The sequence below is a fragment of the Vanacampus margaritifer genome, chromosome 14, assembly GCF_051991255.1.
Source record: "Vanacampus margaritifer isolate UIUO_Vmar chromosome 14, RoL_Vmar_1.0, whole genome shotgun sequence".
Classification (NCBI taxonomy): Eukaryota; Metazoa; Chordata; class Actinopteri; order Syngnathiformes; family Syngnathidae; genus Vanacampus; species Vanacampus margaritifer.
The window spans coordinates 16738689-16765566 of NC_135445.1; the positions used below are offsets into that span (position 1 = coordinate 16738689).

A 26878-nucleotide genomic window follows, 5' to 3' on the forward strand; every position below is an offset into this window, starting at 1 on the left:
TCTCAAATATAAACACATTTTCATCTAAGAATATCAGATTTTATTTGTATTGAAAAGAAAATGCTAAATGACATCTATTGTTTGTCTGAATTCCTCTTTTAACTTCACCGCTAATAACACAACCAATGCCTTTAGGTCAAGGAAAAACTGGGCTACTTTCCAAAAGACATCCTAAGACAAAGCTCCAGTTTTGTCATTTTGTGCATTTTTCCCTAGGCTCTTTCACAGACCCCTCAGCTGAAGGTATGTCTAGAGAACGAGCGAGGGAGCGTGACCGTAGTCGCCCGCATGAGAGAAGGCATCACTCCTCTGCAGGGGAGAAGCAACGTTACTACTCCTGTGAGCGTTATGGCTCCAGGGAGACGAGCCACGCCAAGTCAGCAGGTCCAAGCCGATCCACATCTCCAGGAGAGGTGCAAGACACCGCCATCATTAAACAAGTGAGTAACTGTAGCTGTCAAAACAATGTCAGTTTTAATTTTAATTTGAAACAGCATTCTCAGATTTGTGAATGTTTGAAATTAACCAGAGAAAGTCAGGATTACAAAAAAAAAAAAAAAAAAAATACGTCTTAAAAGTCTTATGCAATTTATTTTCCAAGTCATGGTCTGCAAATGAAGACGTATACTATCGGCAATACAACATCACAATCTAATAGGAGTCAATGCAAGATCTGTATAATACCACGTTGTTCAATCAAATTCGAGAGGGTGAGAAGAACCCTGAAGAATGGAGGAAAATTGTGTTGGTGCCCATTTTCCAGAACAAAGGCCATGTGCAGAGTTGTGGGAACGAACGAGGAATCAAGTTGATGAGCCACACAATAAAGTTATGGGAAAGAGTAGTGGAAGCTAGGCTCGGGATAGAAGTGAATATTTGTGAGGAAGAGTACGGTTTCATGCCTAGGAAGAGTAATACAGATGCATGATTTTCCTTGGGGTTGATGGAGAAGTACAGAGAATGTCAGAAGGAGCTGCATTGTGTCTCAAGAAAACCTTTGACTGGGTACTCAGAGAGGAGCTATGATACTGCATGAGGAAGTCTGGAGTGGTAGAAATGTATTGTCAGATAGTACAGGGCTTGTATGAGGGTAGCAGAGCAGTAGTGCCGTGCACTTTAAGTGTCGAGGAATCTAAAGTGGAAGTTGGGCTGCATCATAGATCAGCCTTAAGCCCCTTCATCTTTGCAACAGTGATGGATAGGCGGACAGATGAGATTAGATTGGAATCCCCATGGTCCATGTAGATGACAATGTGATCTCTGGTGAAAGCATTATGTGGCCAAAGATTTTAAAAGGTTGAGGCATGCGTTGGAAAGGGGAGGAATGAAAATTAGCAGAAGACAGAATATATGTGTGTGGAATGAGAGCAGTGGAGGAAGAGTTGTGGCTACAGGGAGAAGAGTTAGCAAGGGTGGAGGAATTTGAATACTTGGGGTCAACAGTCCAGAGCAATTGCGCCTGTGGTAAAGAGGTGAAGAAACAGATCCAAGCACGTTGGAACGGTCAGCCATCATGTACGGATAAGAGACAGTAGTGCTGAGAAAAAAATAAGGTGGCAAAAATGAAGATGTTGAGGTATTGTCTAGGAGTGAGCATGATCGATAGGATTAGAAATAAACTCACCAGAAGGGACAGCCAAGGTTAGATGTTTTGGGGGAAAAGTTCGACAGAGCTGACTTAGATGGTTTTGACATGTCCAGAGAGAAAGAGAGCGTATATCGGCAAAAAGGTGATAAGGAAGAGAGAAAGAGGAAGACTTAAGAGAAGGTTGATGGATGTAGTGAGGTCAAGAGATCAAAAATTTACTTTGATGGAAAAGGATGGCACGCTGTGGTGACCCCTAACAGGACAAGTCGAAAAGAAAAGAAGAAGACAAGATCTGTGTAATGTTTTATTCCCTTGACAGTTTTAAATGACACATTTATAGAGCTGTTAATTTAAAAGGATCCTGAACACCCATTCATAATGTGGCATACATTCCAGAACCACCCGTGAACAGTAAAACTCTACAATATGGAGTGACCATGTATTTTTTTTCTTCTTCCCAAAACGAAGTTTCGAGTGTAGTGCAGTGGTTCTTAAAGTTGTTGGACATACTGGACCTTACCAGTTTCCTCTGCGCGTTCACTGAACCCGTAAGAGAGAGCACATAACCGACATACGTTCATACTGCAAGGCGTGATGCCCAATTCGGATTTTTTGTTATATCAAAATATATACAAAAACAAATGCGACATCTAATGTGAAAGCAATGCGCCCGTGATGCGACTCGCATGCGCAAAGAGCACGCGTTGAGTGACCACTTTCTTTTTTTTGCTCAACATAGTATGAGGAAATTACAATAATAGAAAAATCATACGACGTACCATTACAGCAACCACAAATCGACTACTGAGTGCACCAAATTTCCTGCAGCTCAGATAGGCCAAGCAATGTAGCATGAACACCTGCAGCCAATTATGGCCAAGCGGGGACGTATCATCATGAGTCATTTGAGTCTTGACCTCCCACCGAAGCCCTGAGACGGACTAACCAAATCCCTGGGATTCGATTAAATCCAGGTTAAGAGCCACTGGTCTAGAGTGTGTGGGATGCATAAAACTGAGGGTAGACTCTAGCTAGAGTCTGGACACTCTAAACACAATTGTATTGTACATTTTTAAGTATTCCTGTTGTCGCTCTCTTGCTGTCAAGAAATGGGTGACTAATGCTATCATGTAACATTACTTGGGTAAGACTCGCTTGCACATTTCTCTAAATAAGAGACAATGTGTACGTATGTCAGGCTATTTATTTGTAACTCACAGAGGAAGTGCACTGTCAAATTAACTCCAAACAATAGATAGTTAAACATTGTTCATTTAAACTCCAAAATGTTCAGCCAGACTATAAAATTAAGTCCAGCAAAAATCTGCTAACTTGATGCTAACTTATAAACGCTAAAGACGCTGTTAGATATTATTAACATTTAAATTCTTTATTTTCATATATTAACCATTGTTATACATTATTAACATCTTAATTCTTTATATTAACCATGTTGAAAGGTTTTATAGACGTGTAAAGCAAGTAGTGTTGAACTCAGTATAATTTGACCTTAAGCTGGGACATATTATTTGGTCTAGAAGTTCCTTATCTGTGGGAAAACACATTTGGTCCTTGAGAACAGAATCTGCTTCGAACACGCACCCCTGACTCTGTTTTCGCCATCGCTCACGGAAAAGTACCAAGAGAGTATGTTTTGTCTACAAATGAAAGAGAGGCGGTCTTTTTAACTATAAGAAGCCATTTTACACGCGGAAAAGACACATTCGGCACTCTGAAATTCCGCCTGTTATGTGATGTTTGGAGCCTGTCACGATGTCCAGAGATCTCTGTTAGATTAAAATCATTTTTGCAAAGGTGTTTTTTCTTACATTAAATCTGTCTTCAAGCTTTGGAACACGCAAAGAGGACAAATAATTGTATTCCTCTTTCAACGCCCAATTAGCATAGATGTTACAGTAATTATAAATGTTAAGCTGCTACTTTAACACACAGCGTAACAACACGTACAAACAGCGTATGATAACCACAGGCATATATTTTCTCTGCTCTGTAGGAGCAACATATATTAACAGAACAAAGAAGGAAAAAAAACGCTGTTACATCAGCCAGTCGTTGACGAATGCTTCCGCATTTTCGGTGAGTGCTTTATGACAGGAAGCCTTGAAAAAACACAGTGGCTGACAAGGACCATCTGTACTGACCCGGATCGACGGGCGTACACCTGCTTCAGTCGGTGCTCAGTCCGTGTATTTTTTTGGAGTGATCCTGTCATAAAGCACTCTGCGAAAATGCAGAAGCACTCACCAAAAGGTGGGCATCCGTCAATGATGGGCCGATATATCGACGGTTTTGCCCAGCTCTGTGCCGGTATATTATAATGTCAAAACTTTACTGTGCAAGCAACAATTTGGTATTCATCCTGAATTTAGCTGGCAGGTAATATGATATTTTATTTTTTCAGCATGGTAGCACTGGGGGTAAACCCGCCCCCTCTGGTTCAAGCACACCAGGCCGTGGTCGGAGGCAGCTCCCCCAAACACCCCTCACTCCTCGTCCTGCCGTGGCCTACAAGACTGCAAACTCATCTCCTCTCTCCTCTGCTGCCAGCACCACTATAGCCGGACACCAAACTCGTGTCAGCCGTGGCCTTTCAGAAAACGAGCGCTTGCACTGGGACAATGACCGCTCCCCGATACCGGTCACCTGCATTGGTTCCGAGCCGAATTTAAACCGGCACCTGCAGGGAGCTTCTCAACAAGCGCTCATCGAAGAAACCGAGGACTTCCAGGACGCTGTTAGCAGCCAAATATTGTCGCACTCTGCCAGAGCTGGCGCCTCCGCAACCACCTCATCTTCCCATGATGCTGCTGCTGTGCCCGTCACAGCGGCGGCTACACAAGGGCGTGCAGATGTGGTACCTAACGGGTACCACTTCACCTTTGGGGTAAACTCTGCGTCAAACAGCAGAGGACCAGGAAGCCTCAGGGAGAGAGAAGATGAGGACTGGTGCTAACATGCTAGGATAGTAGAGATGTTTTCGTATCCACTGATGAAGGAGCAGCCTGTCTGTGTTGCTCATGTCAGGTCGCGTGAGCTGGTCAAAGACCAGCAAGCTTGCATTGAGGGAAAGTGGCCAACTAGCCAGTTGAAAGTGCTGTTAAAGGGGTCCATTGCAGTATTCTGGTGTTATTCTCCTTCCAACACAGAGAACTGTGGAAGGAAAAACAGAATGCTGACTTTTTCTACCCCCTTTTTTAACCCCTTGCACCAAAATGATTTTGAAGACCCTTCAGTATTTTGCCTTGGCCAGTGGTGTTGAAGACTAAAAGCCAAAATCTTGAAGAGCTATGTTTGAGAATCCTCCAAATGCCTCGTTCTTGACCTACCTGGATGCTTTACTTTGTCTTGACATTTAGGGCAGAGGTTTTGATGTAACTTGCTAGCACCAAACATCTGATGGAATCGAAAGGTCATCACTGACCAAGATGATAGCTCTTGGACCTTTTCTGATTAACGCAAAGATCAGCAAGTGTCACTTTTGAGGCAAAATAAACAAACATGAGCCATTTTCATGGTCAAGCTTTGTTCAAATTGTGGGGGGGTGCACGCAGGGATTTGGACAACAATTTTACAACAACATGTGGCCGAATACTAAGTGCCTCATTTTCAAGATGTGAGCAGGAGTCTGGCTTCTTGAGTGGGTGGTCTGTGTTGAAGACACAGTCAAGCATGTAAGTACTGCACAGGAATACTGGACAACTTAAAGCTTTTTGGATCTGTCGTAAGGGTCTTGATAAAAACAAAACAAAAATCAAGAAAAACAAAAAAAATACATTTTGATATACTGAGTCTTGTAGTTGGTGAATCCAAATTAAAGATCCAAAGTCAGCAATGTAGTGCATGCCGAGGTCTTGAACATGTCAAAATTGTGTCTGTACTTTATTTAAGGGTGTGTGCTGAGCATTTGCCTTTTTCTTCAAACACACTGCCAGTCCATTGGTAAGAAACCATCTGTAAAAGGACAAAAGTGCCATTTTAAAATATCAAAATGTAACTCAAGTCAGAAACAAATGTCCTCCAGCAGAACCGATTCTATTCAAAGATGCACATAACTGTTTTTTGTTTGATCTGGTTCTAAGAGGAGAACCTTTTGTTTGGTTCGTTGTTTTCGTCCTAATCCATTTCATAATACCTTCCAGCAAGCCCACAGGATGGACAAAAGAGAGAAATGGAGGAATGCTTCCATACAATCGGTGCAACTAAATAATTTCCCTTTCAAGTCACAGTGTATAACTAAAGACTATAACTCCAAAGACCATATTTCACTGAGAGGACAAACATTTGCGAGTGTTGGTGAAGGTAGCAAAGGTAGCAAATGCGCGCTCCTGTCAGGGTTCATTCAAATTTCGCACCTACAGTTTTAATGGTTTAACCGTTAAACCATTAAAACCTTTAGAGAACCATTAAAACTGTTAAACAGCTACAGTTTTATTGGTTTCACCGTTAAACCATTAAAACCTTTAGAGAACCATCAAAACTGTTTACAGAACATTGCAACCTGGACGTGAATCAACATGCGCTAGCATCGCAAACGATCGACCCTCAGTGGAATATGTGCTTAACGCAGGGAATACCAACATGATATCCACGGACATCAGGTACGCCCTAAGGACCACGAGTAGCCCACATACCTGTTTATAAATAAGTCACCAGTGATGAGACACTATAATTTACTAGGTATGTTGCAGTGGTTTATAGAGAAAACTGGTTGCATATTGATATTGATCTTTTTTCTACCTTGTTGTTAATGGTGAGAAATTATTAACACATAATTTGGGCAAATTTGTTATTTCAGAAATGTAGATCAAACTGGTAGCCCTTTGCATTATTTAGAACCGGAGGTGGGTGCGTCAGTAAATTTAGCAGGTCTGTCTTTCGTTATTCGCCCGCGACTGGCCCACCCGTCCGTCATCATCAGTCCATCATTATTTTAAGATGAATCAAAACTGAACTCGGCAGTCCGCCAATCCGCCGCCATTATTTTCACCGTGTTTCCGTATAGTTTGTCACCGCTATTTCAGGACCGTTGCGTCAGCAACAGCCAATCGGCGTCAAAACAGACCCACACACATAGTGTGGTGATTGGTGATATAAAAACAGTAAGGGATGATGTTGTTGCGGTATGTGGGACCGGTTACAGTTCCATTAGCCTCTAGAGTAACTGGCTCCTGATTCCACTCGTTTGGACATTGTCAGTCCAGTCATTTTGCGCTTCTTGTCTGCAAATTCATCATCAGAATTGTTTAATTCTTCAACAAACACGTGAAACAAAACGGCTTGTTTACAACTATCAACTTGCTGCAAAAAATTGCTGTTTTGTTTTACGTGTTTATAGAATCATTGAACAGTTATGCAGTTGAACAATTTTGATGTAGCTTGTGACGACTAAACAGACAGGAAACACAAAATTACTGGACTGAGCTTGCCCTAACGACCACAGCTGGAATTAACAGCCAGTTAATCAAGAAGCCAGTTGAACTATAACAACGTGACGGCCAACACAGACACTGGTAGGTCACCAATTTGACGAGCGATGGTCAAACTTTTTTTTTTTCTTGTGTCGGAAGACGGGTAGTTTTTCCTCTGCTCTGCTCAACCCTGTGAACAAACACAAGTGAGATACGGCAAGGAGTAGCGAAACGGGAGTCCGTCAGTGATGGACTGATCTGGTCTGTTGGTATTGACCCGGCTAGTGATGATCACGTTGACGTACAGAAACCACTTCCTTTGGTGCATGGTCTGTCTGTTTTTTGTTTTTTTGTTTGTTTTTTAAGTTTCCCATCATTATCATCCCATTCAAAATGGTTGGTGACCCTGCTCTTTAAGTACTGATTAAAGGCTAAACTTTAAACAATGGAAAACAAATTAAATTGTGTTGACTTTAATTTGCTGCACTGAATACATTCTGCTCCCTCCTGTGTGGAGCGTGTGTTCTTTAGGTGCTTGTGTGGGTTTTCTGTGATTACTCGGACTTCCTCTCACATTCCATAAACATGCATGTTAGTTTAATTGCAGGTTTACTGTGTCCGCTTGTGTGTCACTGTGGGCTGATTATGTTGCATGCATGCACACCCTCTGCAATTGCCTTGCAATGACTGCATTCTAATGTATTTATGTATAGGGGATTACAGATGCAAATTAGCAACCGCTGCTAGAATCTGGCATATTTACAATTTAATTTGTTGTTCAATAATGTACATTGTCCCTTTCAAATAAAATGGAATTAAAAATGAAAATGAAATGAAGAGAGCATTTAACCAGACCAAGTCATGCTTCTAACCTTATAAGGAAAAGCGCTGTATAAAATGGATGGATTGATAATAACGTATTAGGCATCTTTCTTCCAGTTCACTCTGCAATTTGTGTTGTAAATGTTTTGTTTGTTGGTTGTTTTTTTTGCTTGGAGAGCCGTCTAGATATATTGCTTCCTGAATATTGGGTACAAATTTGTGTCTGCCAAGATCTACAAAATACTCACACAAAAACTCAAGATCATAATGCGGTGTCTTCGCAGATAAAATGTTTTCCAAATTCTTTCAAATGAAAGTTTACTGTGTCCGCTTGTGTGTCGCTGTGAGCTGATTATGTTGCAAATGCATGCACACCCTCTGCAAATCTCTCTATCACTGCCTTGCAATGACTGTTGTCATTGCGGGTATTTAACAATTGGATGATGGTTTTATCTGTTCCACTTTTTTTTAAAACTTTTTTTCCATGTTTACATACAGTCTGGGCCACCCCTGAGCAAACTGGGGTTATTAACTATATTTTATATAGCACCATAAACTGCTCACTTCACTATTAAAAATATGAATAGAATATATGTTTATCAGGACTGCTGGGGTGATCTTTAATCTAGACAGAGACTGAGGACAGTAGAAGGTTTAAAACACAAAGTTTCATTACAACATACCCACCTCTTCTGGTATCGTTTGGATGACACGTCAAGTCTAACGGGTTGAAGTGTTCCCTCTGATTGCTCAGTTATGGAGTCTTGTCATGACCTTTCTCTTGACTTAAGCAAACGGTGTTAAGTTGAGCACCTCATGGGAGCTCTTATGTGCAATGAACGTGCATTTCTACTTTCAAGTCAAGTCAAATTTGTTTATACATCCAGCGCACATTTGCACAAATGTGTCCCCTTGCGCAAAATGAGTTTAGGGAGAGGCAGCCCTGCATGCAGTACACTGGTCTAGATCACCAACCATACTGTATCTCAGGGTATATCAGACACATTAACTTCACAACAACTTCACTTCACAACAAAAAGTCAAGTGTAAAAGCAAATAGTGAGCCGTCACGCAAAGGATGAGATATTTGAGTAATGCATTACTCAGTGACTGTTAGACTGACATCATAAAGAGGATGTATTACAACAGGACATTTCATACTTTACCCAAGTATGACTCTTCCACCAATGCATGAGCTCCTGGCCCAGGCTCATCATTTTAAGCGTTCAGTGTCTCTACTGCTGTATAGATTATTTTTTTAACTCCAAGTGCAGACGTTATTGATTTGTCAGACATCACAAAACCTTTTTTCTGGGGCTAAAAACAATTGTCAAGATGTTGTGATTGGAGGTATGGAGACTTTCTAAATTAAATCATAGAGAAATATGTACTTTCCGAATAAATTTGAAAGACATCCCGAAGTTCTTATAAAGTAGGCCACAGGTCAAAGGACTTTCAGTTTTGACTTCTGTTGTCAACAACAGAGCAGAAAATGATGAATTTGTTAAATGTGAACATTCCGAAAATTCCTTTATTTTTGTCTGCAAGAGCTATATTGAGCAAAGCAACACTACACTGTTGGATATTGGACAATGAGTGTGTTTGTAGTAAGAAATCACAAGAAAAACATTTGTTTAGGTGTGATATCATTTTTTACAGTGTCATCTCCGCACCAGATCCGCATCCATTCTCACACATTATGTTTATCATTCCTAACTGTGCTAAGAATTTGGCTGTGTGGGTAACGTTTGTCTCAAGATTGGCCATCACCCAGTTTGTCTCCAAGAATGTTTTGGATTTGTGCTTCGAAATAGATAATAATTTCAACTTGAAACTTGAACAGGGTGCCAAATGTCTTCTGTCATCATTTATTATGGCTTCCTCATTGGACATTTCCTGTTTGCATGTCCTTAAAAGAAATGTGCATGTACAAAAAAGAAAAGAAAAAAGAGGAAAAAAAACATTGTTTGACTTACTACATCCATGACTTTGATATTTTGCCTGTTGTATTTCTGATGCTTTACACAACGAGTGTGTAAATTTAATGAACTTGAATAACATAGTCACAAAGTTTCCACCAGTCCCTCCTCCCAAAAAAAAAGTGGAAATGTACTTGCAGAGTGGTTCTTAAGTGTCTCAATCCTTCGCTGCCTGATCTGTTACTCGACTGTCTCCTGCACAGGCAGTCTAACTTTACCGATTTTTGTATGAGTATAAATCATTGAATAAAGAAGAATGATTATGAAATTGTTGTCTTACATTCCTAAAGATGTCAGTGTCGAATGCCCTTGATGCTGTAAAATAGAGAATTCAATCAAAGATTTCAGAAAATACGCCTAGAAATTCACAGTATGGCCAGTCACATATTTACAAAGAAATCATTGGCTTGCTTTCTTGTCCACCGCCGTCATTTGAATGTGTTAAGGGAGACCCAATGCAGGCGGCAATTGACATTTCAACCGGTAAGATGATTAAAAAATGATGTGTTGGACGCTCAGACATAGTTAAGATGATCACTGAGGGGCTGGCAAATTAATTCAAATGTCTTGTGGCGCAACCCCAATAAAGTATTCGTCTTTGGACCATCTCTAAGTAGACTTTTCTGGTATTTGTACTTCACTATTTTTCTATGACTTTCACTCCCTACATTTATAACATGTATCTGTATTTTCAACTTCTTACTTTGTCAAAATAGGCTTGTTCCTTCAAGTTAATCGCCATGGAAATGATGATTAAGATTGTATATGGCAAGAAAAAAACAGGAACATCAGCCAGATGGAGGGATGGGGATAAAAAGAGGCAGTTTCAGAAAAAGACGCTATTCCTCATCAGTGGCCATATTTAATTAAGATCATTGTTTTGAGTTTTTCCTTACAAGAATGACTTGTGGCTTATGCGTTGTGGCTATTGCCAAATTAAATACTACCAGCTTTTGGCATTCAAAAAATATTGGTCTGTTCTGAAAAGAAAAAATATACAGTAAATCGGTTTAAGGTTTATAATTTCAGTAGTTATCATTTGCTAATTTAACATTCTTTATATTAGACAGTTCACAGTGTTAGGTAAGTTATGGGAACACATTTTAACTTTGAGCCAATGCTAGCTAGCTAGCTAGAGTCTCTTCAGAGTGCTGAGAGTCAGCATCCAGTAGCTCTGACTCATTTTCTCTTTTTTCCCCCATTACATTTTCCTTTATTATCACTCCCAATTGTAATTGTGTTTTTTGTTTTATTTATATATGCATTTATTTGGTCTAATTTGTATTATACACAGTGTAACTTACACAATTTGACCCCCCTCTGATTTGCAACATTTCACTTACCATCTACTACGGCCTTGCCAACTTGCTTCTATCATGGAATCGCCCGACATCCACTTGGTGAAGAATCCCCAAAGACCTATAGAGACGGACGAGAGCCGGCGCCAAAGTGAAGCAAAGTGACAAAGACGACTGAATGGGACAGGATAATCAAACCATTTGTTCCATTGATCATTACAGGGAAGGTAAAGTTGCTGGTTAGGAAACTGCAGTTGTTTGTTTACATTCAGCTTTCAGTTGCTGCAGCCTATGGGAGTGATGGCAAGATTACAATTTCACCATCTCGTGCCTCATAAACGTCAGTGAAGACTTTGATCATGTTCCTCACTCTCATCTATTAACTACTTAATACCAGAGGTGTCACACAAATTTATGTCGCAGCCCACATCATAGTTATGATGTCCCTCAGAGGGCCGTTATGACTATGAACCCATGTATTATTGCTGTATATTGTCACATATGACAAATTGATGGATGAAACGTTTTGAAATCAGAAGCCAATAAAATAATGTTGTTAAAAAAAATGGAAATGTAAAAGGTAACAAAAATGCTTGCAATATCTCATCTCAGTGTCATTACAAATGAAGGCAATTTGAAATAAAACTGTCGACGCGCATGATTTGCCTTCGCGGCCACATATAATGATGCCGCGGGTCGGACCTGTATTCCCAAGTAAAATATGACTCTTCTCTCCCTCGTTCTCAATCTGATTACATTTTCATACACATAAAAACAATCATAAAACATCTTTAAAAAAACTAAAAACATAGACATACCTATACACCATAATAAAATAAGCATTGATATCGGCATCAGTGCTTATTTTATTATATGTTATGTATAAATATCTCGTTTGTTTGATTGTGTGTGTGTGTGCGCCCGTTTTTAAAGAACTCTACTAAAGTTAAACAACATGTGACATGTTTTTCTTATCAGTACTAACTTAATTGTGTGCAGGGATTTCTTCTGAAAGTTACTAAAATATATATATATATATATATATATAGATAGATAGTAACATAATTTCAGAGTCTGTATTTATTTACATCACTTACTTTCTTACATGGTGTTGAATCAAAACTTCATTTTATTTTTTTAACGTATCTTGAAGTAGTGGGAGAGTTTATGCCACCTCTGCTGCCTCTTTGTTACTGTATGTCTTCATTTTCCCAGTAGTAGATTGTGTTGTACCACCCGGAAGTCTCCCAAGAGGATTATTGTCGGCAAACTTTCAGAATTGGCCTATAGTAAAATTGGCGGAGAAATGTAGAGCTCTGATTGGCCAGATTTGGGAGCATGGGCGGGCCTTGTCTGGCTCCATGATTCGATTGCAAGGGAGAGGAAAACACATGCCGGCTGTAGGGGGAGAAAGAAAGAAGTGGACAGGTGGAAATGACCTGTGACTTTGTTTTAAATCAATGACAGCCACACGTTTGTATCCACAACGCAGTTTGGCACCGTAATACACGAAAGACATGTTGTGCTGTTGGTCTCAGTGGACATTTTGCCTCCTCGGGCTCATTAACATGTGTACAGGCACCCCCGAAGATTTCTCAACCTTGCTTGATTTTGTAGGAGAGTCTGGCTACGGGATGCTGCACACAGGTAAGAAATAACCTAGTATAGCAAAGACACAAGTGAAAAGTGAAAATTTACCAGAATCTGTTGTTATCTGACATAGAACGAAGTTGTAGTGTTAGTAAATTGGCATGGTTGACATCTTTATTGACACATTAGTGTTTGGTCATCAAAGTTGCCTATTATGCCAGGCTGATGCACCACTAAGTTATTTAGTTTAGTTATATAGTTAAGTATTTTTATTTTATTATTTACTAACCAAAAGTTCACTGAAGTTGGGACGTAATGTAAAATATAAATAAAGCAGAATACAATGATTTGCCAACCTAAATTCAGTTGAATGCACTACCATGATAACATTTTAATGATCAAACTGATTAACTTGTTTTTTTGTTTTTATTTTTGCAAATGTTCACTCAAATTTAATGTCCTACAACATTTTTCAAAAAAGCTGTGGTAGTTTACCAGAGTGTTTCATCACATTTCTTTTTAAGGACACTCAAAACGTTTGGGATCACTAATTGTCAAATATTTGCAGGTGGAATTATTTTCCATTTTTGGTCCATATAAAACTTAGTTGCTCTACAGTGCAGGGTCTCCGCTGTCCATCTCAAATGAGCTTGAGCCTAAACGAGCCAGCAGCGGAGTTTTGGCTTTCACATTGCGTGTTAGAGTTTTACCTTGCATTTGTAAATTTTGCAACAAATTGTGCTAAGTGACAATGTTTTCTGATGTGTTCCTGAGCCCATGTGGTAATATCTTTGATACAATGACAATTAGGGGTGTGCCAAAAATTTGATTATCATAAGAATCGTGATTCTCCTTTAGTACAATTCAGAATCAATTTTAAATGTCCCAAAATCGATTTTATTTAATTTTTTTATACTGTCTGTGTGTGCCTTTATTTGGAGCGCTGTTCATGTTGTACCCGGATCAGCCACTGATGGGCAGTGTGGTTCCACGCGGTCTAATACACTGTTAAGTTGTAGCCACATTAGAGAGTAGAATGAAAAAGTCACAGTCAAGTTATTCCACTATAAGTTTTTTTTCCAGCGTGGAGCTGTTCTTTTGAATGATAAAAGTGCCGCGAGTGGCGTGCTAATTAGCATTAGCGAGTCAGACTGGAGTAGATCATTACAATTCCTTGCACATCTACAGATTGAAGCAAAAATCATTGTCAATCAAATCATTTTTAAATCAAAAATCTTTTTGAATCGAAAATCGATTCTGAATCGAATCGCAGACCCAAAAATCAGAATCGAATCGAATCGTGAGACATTCAAAGATTCCCACGCCTAATGACAATGATTTTTAATGCAACGTCGCTTGAGGGATCAAAGGTCACTCAAGGCTTTCGGCTTTGTCATCCATGCAAAGCGCTCACCTGTTTCCAATTAACCTGCCTCCTTTTGGGTATTACTCAACTTTCCCAGTCTTTTGTTGCCCCTGCCCCAGCTTTTTTTATTTTTTATTTTAAATTAATAACTAAATATTAACATATATAATTAAATAAATTAAGCAAATGGCTGTCAAACTAAAAATGAGCTGATGCTTTGTTTGTCTGGACTCTTATCATGCACAATTTTCTCAATTGTGTACGTAGAAACAGGCACCTTTGGAAAAGGGTTGCCAAATCCAATCCATACGTGTTACATCTCATGAAAGCATTTTAATGTGCCATCTAGACTAAGTTAAACACAACATCCCAGCGGCTTGGCTCTCTCATCAGCGTTTGCTTTCTCAGGATTGTTGATAGAGTGACAGAAGTGCACATGCTGTTGGGTTTACATTGCGTTGAACTTCTATAATCCTTTCATGACCTGCTGAAATTGACCTCAGATTGGCACGGTGCCAGGCGCCTGAGTGAGTTACGTCTGAATTCCACAACAGCACAATGTTTATTTTGCTGCTTGGTTTGCAGCTCATTTCATCTTTAGTGTCATCTTTTTGTTATATGGATGAAAGATAGAGTGAGACTCAGAAGTACTGCATCTTGTCCTCAACTGAACATTAGCTTCTTCAGTGTAACTGTAGCCTGATGGTTATGTAATACTGGGTAATGCAGTATGCCCCCTACAGGCAGTTTTGTCTTGTTCCAGATATACCTTGGTGAGTGATAATTTGTCAATATAAATAAAATAAAAATTCACAAGCCAGCACAATTCCTAAAATTTCATTGCAATGGTGTAAAATGGTAAAGAATGAATGAATAAACGAATTGAGCACTTCAACATGGCTCACACAGCAAATAGAGGTAGGTGCTTCTCGCCTGCTTTTGCCTAGAAATTAGATTTATACTTGTTACAGATGTGACCAATATAAAAATAGAGATAGCAAGAAATTATCTTTCAGAACACATAATGTGGCTGAAAAAGGACAATATTTCAATCATAGGAGTGGGGTGCGTGGAATAGTTGCTATACAATTGTGCTAGAGCTGGGCAATAAATTATTATTTTTTAATTAATTAGAGTGTTTTGTTGTGAACAATTAAAAAAATTTGAACATAGATGTTTTTTTTCCCCCCTTTCGTTGCGCCCCCATGGGCTTCCGTAGCGTTAGCTCTGCCAGTCGTGTTCTCACACACTCCATACGGAATTAACTCAACAACAGCAAACAAACTCCCGCAAAAACAAACAACTAGTTTACTATGTTACCGTGAAGGAGTCATTTACACAAGGAAGTACGTATGACAAGAAAGGAGCACAATAAGAGCGATCACCAAAGCGGACACGTTGCACCTCGCTAATGATATGGCACCCATGTACACTACAGTGAGGAAGACTCAGGGACTCATTTTCACCATTTGTTGAAAACAGGAGAACCCAGGTATGTGCTACTGCCACCTAGCCACAAGTATATTGCTCAAGTTGCCCCACGCCGTTTGTTTAGGCAGTGGTTATTTTGCCGTGACTGGCAAGGCAAATGCTAGCAATATTTTTGCTCTGAACGCCTCCAATATTGGTCAATCGCCGGAGCGAGGATATCTTTGGCCTGCTGTAAATTAGATATTTTATACTGATTGCTTATAGACATTTACAAGCTTATGTCAATAGCACAAATGTGCACGTTAATGTCGCTGCGTGGTCGCAACATGTACGCTATCTCGTCAAGACGGACTCGCCTTGCAAGCACTTACCGGTATGAAAGACAAGCTTACTTTCACTCGCCGGTTTTCAGCCTCTGCGTCGTCTCCGACATAAAATTCTTATGAAATGTAGTATAGTGCACTGGCTGGTAATGCTGATAACAGTCTATTTTCAGTGACAAAACAAATTTTTGACAAAAAAAGTTTTGCTTTTCTACTTTATCAACACATAGATTTACATTTCCAGAAGTATTTGATTCAAGGTAGAAGTTTTGCGCATTGATTCCAAGAAAAGAAATATGGTTACGTTTGTTAACTGATAAAATGAAAGCAACACTTTTTAAGTTCTTGGCTTATGTCAAAAAATAAAATAAATAAATAAATAATAATAATAATATAAAATCGGGAAAAAATTGTAAATCGAATTTTTGGTTAAAAAATCTGAGATTTTATTTTTAGGCAAAATTGCCTAGCCCGAGATTGTGCTATATGATTATTTACACAATGAATCTACCAAGACTCTTCTTTGATCAGAAAAAAAGTTTGATTCTACCTTTTTCGCTCTTTAGTAATCTGCAGTAGGACATAACCAAGTGTGCGAAATTCAGGCGCTTGTCACATAAGCCCGATGAAAAATAGCTTTTTGTGTAAACAAGTGAAAATGCAGAACAGACTTCAATGCTAATATTTTTGTATTTTTGAAACCTCTAATGTCTGATGATGGATATTTTTTTGGTCACTAAATCTGTCGAATCTTTAAAAGGTGTGTGGTGAGAGATTCTACAGCCTTATACAGAGTGTATAACAACTTCACCTATTGCGGGTATTTTTCGGAACGTAACCCCAGCAATAAACGAAGGAAAACTGTATTAATATCTTGAATGTTCATATCGATAAATCATTCTGCCACACAGCAAATATGACCTCCTTTAGCGGGTTCAGTTTAAGGGCTCAACAGAGGAAAGTCATCAAGGCAGCAACACACACGCACGCAGATGGATGCTTTGAACCTACTTAGCGGCATGATAGGCTGTTGCAGATTAGTTAAAAATAAAGCTACTATGATAAAATATTTTAATTAAAAAAAAAAAGAAGAAGAAAGAGCCGCCTCGGGTCTGCATATATAGTACACAAATAGCAAATTACAAATGAGCCATATTATTTAGCTTGATAAACCAGCAGATAGTTTAAAATGAAAAACAAAAAGAGAACAAGAAGCCCTTTGAGCGTAATAAATCAGTCACTTTACACGAAGCATTCCTTTTCACTCTGGGCCATTAAAGGTGATTATTGTACAACCATTTACATGTGAACTCTTGAAGCATAATTCCACTGCTGGTGATATATCGTAGCCATCACGGTGTCAAAGCAGCTTGGATTTGACAACACTGTACAGCAGCTTGCGTTATCAGCAAGAACATAAATCAGTTCCAATCTTTCATTCTGTCTGGAATGAGTCTGTGAAGTTTCCCAAGCCTCTCAGACAACTTAGCAAGAGTCCTGACAGATGCGGATAGACAAATCTTTTTTTTTTCCAGCACAATCCTTGTTTTCATTTGGCACATTTACTCATAAAGGAATTAAATGTTAACTCATTCACTGCCATTGACAGCTATAGACAATCAAAAATGTATTTGAACTATTGCTATTAGTTTAAAAAAAAAAATCCGCTTTTGTTAACAAGAGTATGAAAACCTAGATTTTTTAAAATATAACTTGAAAAGGACTTGCAATTCATTGTATTCTCTTATTTACATTATACACAAATTCATTAGAATTGAAGAACATATTGGGTCTATTTCACGAAGCAGGTTTAACGAGAACCCTGAGTCAAGAAATCCTGAAATGTGGGGAAACTCTGCGTCTTCTGTTTCAGAAAGGGAGGCAACTGAAACCAGAGTAAAAGTGGTAACTCTAGCCTGTTTCATAAAAAGCGGTAATTTAAGCTTGCGGTCAGTTACTAAGGTAACAGAGTCCATGAACCTAACCTGGTCGGTCGGCAGCAGGTTTTTCACAATGAACCTTGAGGTTTTCTCTGTCCCTGCCTCCTTTCAACCACACATGACGTTTCATTTCCTCATTTATAAAGTTTTAGTTTTTCTGTAAATACTCCTATAGAGTGTAAAGTCCACTTTTGTCACAAATAGGGGTGTGAATTGCCTCGTACCTGGCGATTCGATCCGTATCACGATTCATAGGTCGCGATTCGATACCGATTAATTCTGATATGAATCTATATGTCGATTATTGAGATTTTTTTTTTTTACACAAACTTGTAAATGTACACTCTAATATTTGTATGAAAATGTATTTATTTTTCTGAAACTTCAGGCTTATAACTGTTAGCCACTGTATTTAATAAACAGGATGCAATTCAATTTCATGTTTGAACAGCATTGAAATAAAAATAAGGTAGGTCTGTGCAATTAATCAAAATTCAATTACAATTTCAATTATGACACTCCACAATTACAAAATCTGCATAATTGTCAAAAAAATATTATTAATACTAATTTTGAATTGTTGAAGCTGTTTAAATGTATACATTTGCACTTTTTTTTTTTAAATTTTAAAATAACACATTTAATAAATTTTATTTCATCCAAAAGGAACTTGCATAATTATAGTGTTTCAAAGATTTTTTTTTTCTTAATAATTGTTACATTTTGTAAATGTTCTTGTTTTGTACCAAAAAATAAATGATCGTCCTAATCGTCATTTCAATTAATACCAAATTAATCGTGATCAATATTTTCTTCATAATTAAGCAGGCCTATATTAAGGCTTAATGTTCCATGAATATTCTTCCATGCTTAAAGTGTGAAGCCTAACTCTAAGTAAGACGTTTTGTTGAATATTTCCATCAAAAATTGATGCTTTAACATCGATTCGGCTGCATATTGAATCGATACGAGAATTGCGCGCCGTAATATTGCGATATATCGCTGAATTGATTTTTTTTTTAACACCCCTGGTCACAAACATAGCATGTCCTTTTGACAATGACCCTATTGATGAAGGTGCCGCATTATCGCGCAGGGAATTATATGCTGGCATTTCCGGACAGTTATCTTTTTGAGCAGTACCGTTTCACATCACAGTCCATCATCTACATACACAACTTAATCCGTTCTTACGTCTGCAATTAACATTACCGGCACCGTAGTCATGCGCTCACATCTCAACATATATTGTGAGTTGCGCTCCATTTTTTCCTTATAACCGTTTGAATAATGTTTTTATATTTTATTTATTTTCATCAAGTCAAGTGCGCTTCTCCCCCGCAGGATTGCACCTACATGAAATGAATTAATGAGTTACCATTCAAAAGTTTCCTCGGTAATATTATTGTGATTGCAAAGGACTTTATTTAAATTTACGCACTGACCCGACACCCGAGCAGCAACGTTCTCCCACGCCGCCTTCCTCTATGGGGAACTGCTGCCGTGTTGCACTTTTTTGTTGTGTGTTCAAATTCGCCATATGATCGCATTTAGATTTGTAGTTGAGAGGTGTAAAAAAACAAAAGAAAACACAGAAGCAGAGGGCGGCGCACTGCTCTTTCTCGTTGCCATGTTGACTCGATGAATCGGGGCTCCATTGATGTGTTCTTTTTAGAGCTTTTTAGAACTCCAGGTGAAACTACTCTGCGTTGATAAAACTACTAAAACTAAATTACCTGAGACCTGAGCAGCATTGATGTCATCTTCAGTCGACATCAAGTGGCAAAATGGCTGCCATCTGATATTGATTAAAAACTACTGGATATGCTGCTTAACTCAACCAGAATACAATTTTTAGACTATTGGGGCTGCATAGAACATATTGTCCCCCCAAAAAATTGTGTTGACTTTCCCTTTTGGAAACTTTTTTTCTGTTCAGGAATTCAATTAAATAACTATGATTTTCATCAAGTATTTAATTAATTAAATTTACGGTAGTGTATTAATAGATTATAATTTGAAAATATAGTTTAGGTTACAGGGATTCTATCAAGTGTATTAAGTTATTTGCAGATGTTACAGACACATAAAACGTTATTTTTGTCATTTCCAATGCTTTCAATTTAGGACAGTTGTGGCATAAACCTTTACCATTAAATACGTTAAACACAAACACGTGCGCGTACACCTGCAAGTACGCGCGCATACAAAGATAAATACTGTACTTGATTCGTGTGTACTAAAAACACATTTTGACATTTTGACAAGTCTAGTCAGTCTACAAAGAAAAGTTTGATTCTCAATAACAGTTGACTTTGAAATGAAGGGCGGTAAGCCAAGACAAACCAGATCAAAAAGCCAGCGACACACAAATCTCCTCGAGCTTAGTGAGTTTATGATGTCATTGCCAGTTCAATGCCAGCTGCGTGCCCGGGCATCTGCATCTAATGAAATGATGAAATGGTACTTCTTGGTGTACCGCAGAGCCATAATCTACAGCCCATTAACTCATAATAATATACTTGTAGTATGCGGTATAATGTGCCCTATAGGCAGACTGGATATGTGTCTGGTTGTGTGTGTGGAGTCAATTGCACATTGTGGTTGCGAACATTGTGGGAATAGAAGCGAAATGCGGTGTAACCCAGATGTACGTCTCTCCTCACCTTCTCTTTTCTCTTCATAAGTGAAAGGAGATTGTTGAGCAAGTCTGCTGGTAGTATACAGTCACCAATTAATCACAGACCCTTCAAATATGTCACCCTCATTAAAGGTTATGTTGATAAAACGCTTTCAGAATTACGGGGAAGTTATGCAGGCTCATATATGCAGTACAATGTTTAATAATAGGGGGATTTTATTTGACTTGGCAACTATGTAGCATGAGGGACATGGGCCTACTTTGTAGTCATTTATCCTTTTAAAAATCTAAATGTGATGCCAAAAAGTCTTTAACTGACACATCTGACAGAATAATTACCATAATTCACGCATAGTAGGGCAGGTGAAGCACACCTGCACTCAAGCATAACCCAGATACATGTTAGGCTAATTATTTAACATTTCTTACTGTACATCTATTGTCCGTAGCTCTACCTGTTTTGTTGTTGTTGTTTTTTTAAAATATACAGTACTGTATCTGTACTTCTGCCATCACAATATGGATTCAGTTTTCATTCATTTCTCTAAAGCTTAAAAACTCACATGGGAGCAGAATTAGAAGTACAACTAGTGTCTGAACTGGAGCTATTTAACTCAATCACTGCCGTTGACGGCTACTGACGTCAAAAATTTATTTGAACAATTTTTATTAGATTAACATTCTTTCCACTTTTGTAGAGTATGGAAAATAGAATTGTTTTATTGTACATTTAGAACAGATATAAAATTTATGATTAATCATGAGTTAACTATTGAAGTCATGCGATTAATTACAATTAAAAAATGTAATCGCCTGAGGCGATTTAGAAAAAAAAAGGAAAGATTATTAAAAATTAGGAGCGTCAGGCAATATATATTTTTAATCACAATGAATTGCATGACTTCATGAGTTAACTCACAATCACAAATTTTATATCTGTTCTAAATGTACAATAAAACAATTCTAGGTTTTCATACTCTTGTTAACAAAAGCGGAAAAAAATGTTAAACTAATAAAAATAGTTCAAATTAATTTTTGACGTCTACAACCGTCAATGGCAGTAAATGAGTTAATTAATTGCAGCTAAACCACAACCTTAGATCCGTTGGTTAATGTACGATGGGGGGGGGGGGGGGGGGGGGCTCGGTGCAGCAATGCAGCACAGTTTAATGATCATTTTACTGAATTTCATCAAACACATCGGGCCACAATTTAGAGGGAGTAACCCATTAATCCATTTACAATATAAATAGCAAATTAACAAACAGTACTGAAAATGTAGGAAATTAGGGAATCTGAAAAATAGTTGTCAATATGTCCTCAATGAGTCTGAGTCTGAAATGAGAATGGTTTAAATTGGTCAATGTGTAAAAAATGTCCTGATTTTGGAATTGTATTGTTAAACTGTGGGAATTCAGGGAATGTGATGAATAGTTCCATATATTCCCTTAATGAACTGAACAGTTTGAAGTTGACCAGTCACAAATATGGAGGTAAAATATCTCTTAATTTGTGAGGAACTTAAGGAACGTGTACCAATTTGCCAATGTGGAAATTATTGGAAAATGTGGAAAATAGTTCACAAATGAACTTCTTTGGCGAGAAGAGTTTATTATTGTGGAATTGTGGACAAATCAATCAATTGATCTATGATCTTCATCAGTCTTATCTGTTGTGGACACATTAACTTTAAGCAATCAACCTTAACTTGCTACCTTGTCAGTTATCGAACAAATGGGTCATTTGAGATAATTGAGCACACTTGTAGTGATCTGGATTTCTGATCAATGCTTACTCACAGGCCTTTAACTTTTTCTTTAAACACAACCACAGCATGATGAACAGCTTTTCCATGCTACAGTATTTTGTATGTTTGACACCCGCAAACTCCACGCTCTGGTCATCCCAAAAGTCTTGAATCCCATGTTATGGATTTGACTTTACACACGTGAACTCAAACAACCTAATTTAGATGAACTGACATAAATGACAGACACTGTCTGTGATGAGGTTCAAAATACCCGAAGCCATTCATTATATTTCATCAGATGATTAATGCTAGTCACTCCTGAAGTGCTTGTCCTAAATTTCCACACAGGCAAGATGATTAGACGTAGGCAAGTGTTGACTAGTGCTTTTGGGTATTCCCCCTTTCTCATGCTGTTTTGGTATGTGTTGTGATTCATTTGGCAAATCATTCAGATTGTATATCAATGTGGATTAATTCAGATGCTGACATGTATACTCAAGTAATGAGTTTAAAATAACAGCTAAAATGAATGTGATGGTACACTGGTCTTGAAGATCATTTTGCATCATCTACTCTGACTGCTCCATGATAGCAATCTGCCAGACATTGGTGTTCTATCTTTTGTTAAAGAACCGGTGATAAGATCAGAGTGCTTGTGTAAGCTTTTCTGCACACCTAAATGATTGGACATGTTATTTTCAGGACATGACTTTTAGCCTGGAGCAAAACAAAACAAAACAAAAACCTGCCTCAGTGACTGATGACAGGCAAAATTATGATAAGAAGTGCTGATGTGTAAAGGATGCTGTTCAAACACAGTTGAATATTGCACAGTGTCATGTTATCACTAATTTATGTAGTAGTTTTCCTTTTAAATTAAAATGTATGTTAAATTTGGTTTCACACACTCCATTTAGTTGTTTAGCATATGTTTTGAGTATTTTACAGTTACTATATCACTTACAGCCAGTCTACATGTAGAGTGAGTGACATATACAGTAAAATTTTAGAGGTGAACTCACATGTGCACATCTCATTACTTCGTGTTGAATACATGATCCTGCAAATGCAATGCTACTTGCAGCAATAATCCTCAGGGTGGGATTTCCTCCTTCCTCTGTGTCGTAAATGCTAACATAATGTTTAATTTAGGTTGCCTGTGACTGGCTCCAGTGTTCTTAAATGGCACGTTGAGTGGATTACATTGACAGAAAAAAAATAATATGACAGGACGGAATAATGTCTCTATTTTTATTTATTTTTTATTATTTTATTTTTTTTAATCGTCTTTGTTTATCGTCTTTAAGTGATTAGCCAACCAATGAGACCAACAGAACCCACAATTCCGTTTCAAAATGTTCTGTTTTTGAAACAAAGGAAATGATTGACAAAGAAAAAAGGTAGCATGAGGATTTTTCCCCTAGTATACACCATACAGTAACCAGAGTTTAAATAATAACCCTGAAACCCAACTGTAAATTAATGTGAACCCTTAATTGAATAATACATTTTTTGGGACTAATTGATAAATTATATTAGAAGTGAACTGTCAAGTCATATTCTCAGGTATTCAACACCAGAACCACTAAGAGACAGACTATTATGCTTTTGTTGATTTGTGAGAGGTTTCTGTTAAGTAACCCAAGCCTAAGCATCTTTTGTTTGAACCTACCCATTTTTAAAAGAGGGTTTTGACTTTTAGTCAGTTCCGATGGCTCGTCAAAAGACAGCAGTTTGAAGTGATGGAATTGAAAGTGCTAGCGGATAACAGAAAAATCATGGAAATCTATTTTCTGATAATTTTTTGATAATTTGGGACAGCGTATCTGCTCTGGGTCAGGCCAGAACCAAACAATTGTCAGTGTCACTGAAATGAATCAGATGCACAGCTGAAAGGTGAAATGACATGACTCCTTCTTGTGACTGGCTCCAAGTCAGCATTTAGTTTGTTCGAGAGCTCAAAAATTGCATCGCTGAAGTGACGATATCACATGCAAAAAATGCATTTCAGAAATGTTTACATGAGCTGTTCTCCCTTGTTGCTTCTCATTTTGCCTGTATTTCCTTGACATGATTGAAAGAAAGTAACCAAACAAAACACATCTTTTAAGATGTAAAAAATTATACTGTACAAAAGTCACAATGTACAGGTTCTTTAATTAGCTATCCGTTTATGTCAGATTGTTTCAGCTACTGTATATCAATCAAAACATGACAAGACCACCCACCATTAGTGTGTGGATTACAGAACGTTACTGGGAACAGGACAATCACTTTTTGTGCTGTTGCAGATGAGTGCATGTTGAAGATTTCTGAGACAAAGCGTCTGGTACTGAGTGAGCCACTGGGCCTTGTTACAAGCACAGCTGTGATATACGTTCAGTGCATTTACTGTACTTCCTTCAGTCTGCCACTGGACTACGAGATCTGTTCATAGGCCTGTCTTCACAGATTGTATATAGACTCCTCTCAAAAGGACACACTGCGGCAACAATAAACCCTCCATTGGATCCTTGGCTCTTGTTAAGTCAGCAGTCCAAGGTTGTACAAACAGAAGGTATATCAATTGCAGTGCCAGGGCGTGAAATCTGTGAGTTAGTGCACTCGGCACGTCACTCAGAGTTTCAGTGGTTTTCCTGTGTTCATTCATTTCCTTCTTATCTGAGCTTCTGATACGTGGTTGGCATGCTGATATTTTTCTATCATCTTCCCCATTGGGCTTCCTCCATCTACCCAAGCAGGGTTCGGTTATTGTGCCAGCACTGTAATGGAGCTATCTGGCACGCCGTCATCCTGCCGAGTGCCTATTAGAGTAATAAGATCTTGCCACAAGACGACATGGAAGCTAACTCTCTTCTCCTTTAATATGACTGCATGTTGACTGCATGTTTGATAACGTCAGGCTGAGAGGGTTTGGGGACACAAGGACAGACTGATGTTTTAATTGGATTGAAGTTAGCTGTCTCAACATTAACCACTGACTCATATCCATTAATTTTATACATAAATATATAATATTGTTTCACAATTTTTGCAAGAGCATTTTTAACAGATCATATCTTGCTGTTCCAGAGTTGCAAACTTTTACAGATTGTTCACATTTTGTTACGAAAATCAATGGGTGTAACATGGATATTCCGAATATTTTAAAAAGCCGGTAGCACCAGCGAGGAAACTAGAAGACATGTCCAGTTAGCCCAAAGCTAATGTCTTGAGGCTAAGCCGCAGCAGCGAGGAATTATGGCAGTGTGTCAGTGCACAAAAATGTTAGTGGAATATTAGGTAGTAGTATCATGTGATCTACGATTTGTATGGTGTGTGCACGAGCGGCAGAGAACGTGCAAGAGAAGGCATTTGAGGAGTTATGAGTGTGTGAGCGTGGAGCAGGTATGCTAGCTTACAGCGCTCAAGCTTTTATTTCCGTGACCATAGTGCCGTAGCAAATGGTTTGCTGCTGAATAGCAATGAATTAAAGCCCCAGTTGCGTAAGCAATACGACGTCCCGTACGTTTGTCTGTTTTTCACTGTCACTGTTAAAGTCATATGACAGAGCGAGAGCTGTTTTAGCAGCACAACGACCCAAATCAGGTCAAGTTAACGCTCGAAAAAGTTAGCAAAAGGGAAGCTTCATCTCGAGATTATTATATCCTATGTGTGCTAACGACAACTTTATTTATCATAGAATAACAAATGCAATGACACTGCACTGTTTAGTCACTTTGTGGTCTTTCTCGTTAATCCAGGTTTTCTCATTTGTTACGTTAGTAATGCTTGTTGAAAATGTAGAGTGTAGCTAATGGTGAGTTATATTTTTAATTATTGCTTTATATTTTGGTGCTTGACTTTATATTTAAAAAATGTAGTGTCACTAAAAAAGTTTGGGAACTGCTGCCTTTGTTTAAAAAAACACTGTAGGCCTATATGTGTGCAATGTGCATTGTTCGAATGCCAATGCTAAGTAGATATGTTATTTTTTTCTTTTTGATTTATTATTTGAATCATTAATATTAATTTGTGCAATTGTGAGATTAGTATACAATCATTTCCATTAATGTAATTCTACTAATAATTTAGTGTGATGAATATAAAATATATGTACTGCAAGACATATTGCGCTAATGGGGTCCTGCGATAATGTTCCAATTGACAAAAGGTTAAAAATATGGAAATTCTGACAAATTGTTCTGGAAGTGAATTTCAATAGGTTGGTAGCTCTTCTGTTTAATTTGGGGCACTTCTTGTTGATTTTGGGGTCACTTTTGGGTCACTTCCTGTTCAATGTGGGGCACTTTTTGTTGTTTTTGCGGCACCCCAGGATCACTTCTGCATTAAATACTATGTCCTTGGTTTTTGTGTACTGTGAGACTCCTTCGTGGAAATAAGGTCTCATGGCTTGCGAAATGCACGAAAATATCAAATTTTTACAAGGCCATTTCATTGCGTATTTACCAAAGCAAACATTGAATCATATTAACTGTACTTGTACTATTTCTTAAAAATACTACGGTGATTTTGTCTCATGTCTCTTACACTTTAATATAAAAGACATAGACAAAAGCTAAATGTCGCTTAATGGTCATACAAAAATGCCATCATCAGCAAAATTCATATGCACATCTTCACTCATGTCCATTTTTTCCACCATACACCAGTTTGTGCTCATAACTTTTCTCAGTGTTCCCCCTTTCAGCAGGTGCAGGCTGTGCGTGATTTATATTTTG

The 26878-nt window shown here is 38.2% G+C and overlaps 2 protein-coding genes and 1 long non-coding RNA gene across 3 annotated transcripts in view; 2 read left to right on the top strand and 1 right to left on the bottom strand.

Annotated features, from left to right (window-relative positions):
- The window catches only part of cacna1bb (calcium channel, voltage-dependent, N type, alpha 1B subunit, b), a 170358-nt gene extending 160101 nt beyond the window's left edge, over positions 1 to 10257 (top strand). The window contains exons 49-50 of the mRNA XM_077585553.1: positions 217 to 440; positions 4011 to 10257. Coding sequence (XP_077441679.1) covers positions 217 to 440; positions 4011 to 4562 — 776 coding nt within the window. The 3' untranslated portion in view covers positions 4563 to 10257. The remainder of the gene's footprint in view (positions 1 to 216; positions 441 to 4010) is intronic.
- Positions 5338 to 12349, bottom strand: LOC144063731 (uncharacterized). Its single transcript, XR_013296631.1, has 3 exons — positions 12214 to 12349; positions 11162 to 11237; positions 5338 to 5560 (listed from the first exon to the last, which is right to left on the bottom strand). It is a non-coding gene; the product is annotated as an uncharacterized LOC144063731 (long non-coding RNA).
- Positions 12350 to 12539: 190 nt separating this feature from the next.
- The window catches only part of LOC144034327 (uncharacterized), a 99773-nt gene continuing 85434 nt past the window's right edge, over positions 12540 to 26878 (top strand). Inside the window, exon 1 of the mRNA XM_077543082.1 lies at positions 12540 to 12763. Within this exon, the coding sequence (XP_077399208.1) occupies positions 12634 to 12763 (130 nt within the window). The 5' untranslated portion in view covers positions 12540 to 12633. The remainder of the gene's footprint in view (positions 12764 to 26878) is intronic.